The 4,533-nt window shown below is 33.0% G+C and overlaps 1 protein-coding gene across 1 annotated transcript; it reads left to right on the top strand.

The window, feature by feature from the left end:
* The first annotated feature begins 450 nt into the window (after nucleotides 1-450).
* Nucleotides 451-4,266, top strand: LOC137642295 (uncharacterized). The gene is made up of 2 exons (XM_068374816.1): nucleotides 451-702; nucleotides 1,174-4,266. The coding sequence occupies exon 2, from the start codon at nucleotides 1,589-1,591 to the stop codon at nucleotides 4,076-4,078; it is 2,490 nt and encodes an 829-aa protein (XP_068230917.1). The 5' UTR covers nucleotides 451-702; nucleotides 1,174-1,588; the 3' UTR covers nucleotides 4,079-4,266.
* Nucleotides 4,267-4,533: the final 267 nt, after the last annotated feature.

Here is a 4,533-nt window from a genome sequence, read left to right on the forward strand (position 1 = left end):
ATATGTATATATATATATATATGTATAAAATATATATTTGAATATATATTCCTAAAATATTTTGTTAAAAGTTTATGGATATTTTGGGTGATTGAGAAATTTTCTTTGATCGGTAATTACCTTACCTGGAGAAACATTCCTTGGAATGGGTAATTATCTCCGTAGTTTACTTTAGAATTTCTTTGTATTTGTTTCTTTCAATTTGTTTATTCTAATTTAATTGCGGTTTGTTCAATTAATGTTTGAGGCTTTATTTTTCCTATATCACTGAAAATAAAATTGTGCTAATTAACTGACCTCAGCCTTCATTGTGCAAACCAAAGTAAATAGGAGTTAAGATAACTACTAACGACCTAATTTTCTAAATATTCCGAGCCAAACAACTCTACGAAGTAACTTCGAAGTCACTGTTGGAAGGGAAAATCAGTTCAACACCAACCGTCAAGAAGTGATTACTCTCCTTCACCTCACCTTACCTTGGGATATTTTACCGGTTCTATTTGTCGTCGTAGTGCTGGACTTTTTCTAAATTACTCTACAACGATGGGACTCATTGTGTTTAGTGCTACGAAAACCGAGTGTAAAACTATGAAGAACTAAATTAACTCTACACCTCGTCTGATGAATGTGGAGGCGACCAGCAGCAAAGGCTATGGAATTATCATACCCATGCTCTTATTCATCCTATGAAGTCATTATAAGGTGGGTCATTGTATTGATTGGCACAATAGTAGTGGCATTTCTTGGTGACTTTTATCATCCTTAAGTCAAAAAATAAATAAAGCCTTGAACTCAGTAATTGAAAATCGCTCTTGAAACTAGGTTTGTTTATAGGCTACTCTAATTAAAATTATCAATTGTCGACCTTAAATTGCTTGTTAATTGAAATTCGGCCTTTTAACGTATATTCTTAAGTGATGCCCTCATCGCATATATTTCATTTGTTAATTAGGTCAAAATATTGAAAGGGTTGGCTTTTGATTTGCAATTCTGGGAATTAATATTAAATTTATATTAGTTTTGGAGGTGAATTAAACTTTTTGATTTACCTTTATATATTGTAAACAATTTTAGTGTAGTCAAAAATTATATTCATATTTTCATTTAAACAATTCTATACAAATTCTGGTTTTCAATTTGAATTGGGTGGTTAAAGATTTACCGATCTTTTAGGTCTGGCTCAAGGTGGAGTGGAAAGCTTGGGACAGGAGTACATCTGCCAATGCTTCTAGGTTTGCTTTACCAGAAGCAATCGCTACTCCAAGTGAACTAGCATCAACTGACAACCAACTGTATATAATAAATTTGTCAAGATTATTTAAAATCTACAGATGTTAGTTTCTGTATTACAAATAAATATTTTGTTATAACACGGTCGTTTGTCCTAAGTCATTTTTTCTGCTCATGGCGACCGTGACAGGATTGAGGATGTTGGTTGTTAAGAGTTGCTGCTGGTTCGCTTCCAAGCTAGTCAGACGAGGTGTAATTTATCATTTATATTTCCTTGGTTAAATTTTAAGATTACGTATATTTCCATTGCCGTTTTGACTTTATTGGGTTTTATATTCTTACTGAAACTGGTATCAAGATGACTGAGTTATTGATTAAATCACGAAAATATGTTAGAAAGTCCGTTACTGAAATTTACAATAAGAAGGATCAGTTTTCATCATATAGTGATATTGAACGTTCTACACTGAAACTGAGGCTTGAAGAGCATTTCACGAAATTATCTGACTTAGATTCTAAAATACAAACTTCAAAGTTTTCTACTGACTGTGATGAAGCTGCTTTGGAAGTTGAGCTTGATGCATGTGAACAGTACAAAACTAAAATTCAAGAGAGCATCTCTACTTTACAAAATTTACCTCAGGTTCGGCATCTGCCTATAGATATTCAGTCACATCAGTCCTTGTTAAAGAGTCCTCATGCTCCTTTACCAACCTTCAATAGTACTGAAGGCGAAGATCTTGGGAAGTTTTTTGTAGAATTTGAACAAACCCTTTCAAAGTTTAAGTTTCCAGAATATGATAAGTTATTGTTGTTAAAACAGCAGGTAAAGGGAAGAGCTCTTACATTAATTAACACTTTGGATGTTCAAAGTCAGAGTTATGCTGATGCAAAAGCTTTGCTAGAGAAGGCTTTAGGCTCAAGAGAAGTTCAAATTTTTAATACCATAAAGCAAATATCTTCAATAAAACTTTCAGATGATGATGATCCTTTTGAATATATTGGGAAAGTAAGCAATTTAGTAGCAAGCGTTAAGACCTTAAATATTGATGTTGACATGTTTCTTCAGTTTTTCTTCTGGAATGGTTTAAATGAGAAATTCAAGTGTCATATGACTGCCATAACTAACAAAATTAGGCCATCTCTTGCAGAGATTAGGGATAATTTCTTTGATGCTAGTGAGAGATATTTACAAGGTAAAAAATTTAAGAAAGTAGAGAAACATAAGTCTGACACTACTAGCTTTGCTGCCAAGGTTTCTTTTGACTCTAAAGTAGGTAAATGCAGCATTTGTAGTAGATTAGGCAAAGATCCAAGTCATTTTTTGAGTAAATGTCCTAACTTTGTTTCTAGCAAAGATAAAAGAACAAAATTGGAGGAACTGGGTGCTTGCTCAAAGTGTGGCTATCCAAGTCATATATTATCAGAATGCAGATTCAGATTTAATTCCAAATGTAAAGGCTGCAAAGGCTGGCATATGTCATTTTTGTGTCCCGATGAAAAAGGTGCTACCAGTATTAAAGAAAATCCAAATTCCGAAAAGAAAAAAGGTAAAGCCAGTAACAGTACAGATAGAGTTAGAAACTCTGAGAGTGGTAATGGAGATGTTGTTGGTAGTTCGAGCAGTAGTGTTGCTGCTATAACTGAAGTTTTAAATTGTGAGGTTGAGGGATATACAATTTTGCCAACTTTTAATATTTCAATTAAAGGTACCAATCTCAGGGTCCTTAAAGACACTGGATGTCAAGCAAATTACATTGAAGAAAATTTGGCTCAAGATTTAAATTTGAAGGTTGTAAATAATGGAGTTTCTTTAACCATTAATGGTATTAATTCCTCTAAGAGTTATAAGACTAAACAAGTTGAAATTGAGTTGCCAATTGGTAACAATAGTTACATGGTATATGCATTTTGTCTTCCCTCAATTGATGTTTCATTGCAGTTACCTGGGTTAAATGAAGTAGTCAGTGGGTTTGTTTCAAAGGGATACAAGCTAGCAGATCGGGGATTGTTAAATTCTACAGATAGGATAGACAATATTAAATTTATATTAGGATCAGAGTCCTTGCATTGTATCCCTGAAAAGGATACAGTATTTGGAAAATCCAATGACTCCATTTATTCTGATACATGCTTGGGTATATTATTAAAGGGAGACATAAATAAATTAAAGAGCAATTTAAGATTCTTGAAGCCTTGTTCTTCCATGAAGTCGAATGTGCAACATATGTTAAAAGCTGTAAATGTACTTCCAACAGGGACGAAAGAAAACGTTTCAGTAGAATCTTCATATTTAAATGAATTGGAGACTTCTAATACATATGAGTTGTTTGATGATGATGGTCAGATAATAGAATCTGATTTGAATAGGGCTATAAATGAATGCTTAGAACTCTCTTGTAAATATTATGTTGGGGAAGACAGAGGTCAATATCATGAAGATAATGTAGAACTGAATGACAGGCTTATAGAGTATGCTTTAGAAGAAACCCATAGGACTGCTGATGGAAGATTGTGTATGCCACTGTTATGGAACCCGAAAGTTAGTCGTCTACTAGGCCGCAACTACAATTTAGCCAAATCAGTGTTGAAAACCCTTACTTCTAAATTAGAAAAATTACCTGATAAGTTAGCCTTAGTAAATGACACCTTTAAGACTCGGGAAACATTAGGCATCATTAAGGAGAATATGACTAAAGCCATTGATTACCCCATAGGAATTGTTAAAGAGCTGACCAAGAATATTTACGATGAAGTTACTGGGGCTAAATTAATGCTAGGTAAAAGTCGAAGATTTGTCAAGCGTCTTGTGACTAGCCTGATTCCTTTAATGTCAAGTGACCATTGACAGCATGGCTAAAACTTAAGGAAATTCTTTCACTGTTTCACAAGAAGACATTTAATCTGTATATATTATTAGTTCAGTTTATTTTGTTTTAAATTTATTTTCTATTGACTTTTCAGAGGAAAATTCAATCCCTCCCCTCGGAGTGTATAAAATATATATTTGAATATATATTCCCTAAAATATTTTGTTAAAAGTTTATGGATATTTTGGGTGATTGAGAAATTTTCTTTGATCGGTAATTACCTTACCTGGAGAAACATTCCTTGGAATGGGTAATTATCTCCGTAGTTTACTTTAGAAATTTCTTTGTATTTGTTTCTTTCAATTTGTTTTATTCTAATTTAATTGCGGTTTGTTTCAATTAATGTTTGAGGCTTTATTTTTTCCTATATCACTGAAAAATAAAATTGTGCTAATTAACTGACCTCAGCCTTCATTGTGCAAACCAAAGTAAA

This window comes from Palaemon carinicauda, chromosome 6, assembly GCF_036898095.1.
Source record: "Palaemon carinicauda isolate YSFRI2023 chromosome 6, ASM3689809v2, whole genome shotgun sequence".
In the NCBI taxonomy this organism is placed as follows: Eukaryota; Metazoa; Arthropoda; class Malacostraca; order Decapoda; family Palaemonidae; genus Palaemon; species Palaemon carinicauda.

Bases quoted from the DNA above. Each gene is read 5' to 3' on its own strand.
- LOC137642295 (XM_068374816.1), top strand. From the start codon at position 1,589: ATGACTGAGTTATTGATTAAATCACGAAAATATGTTAGAAAGTCCGTT.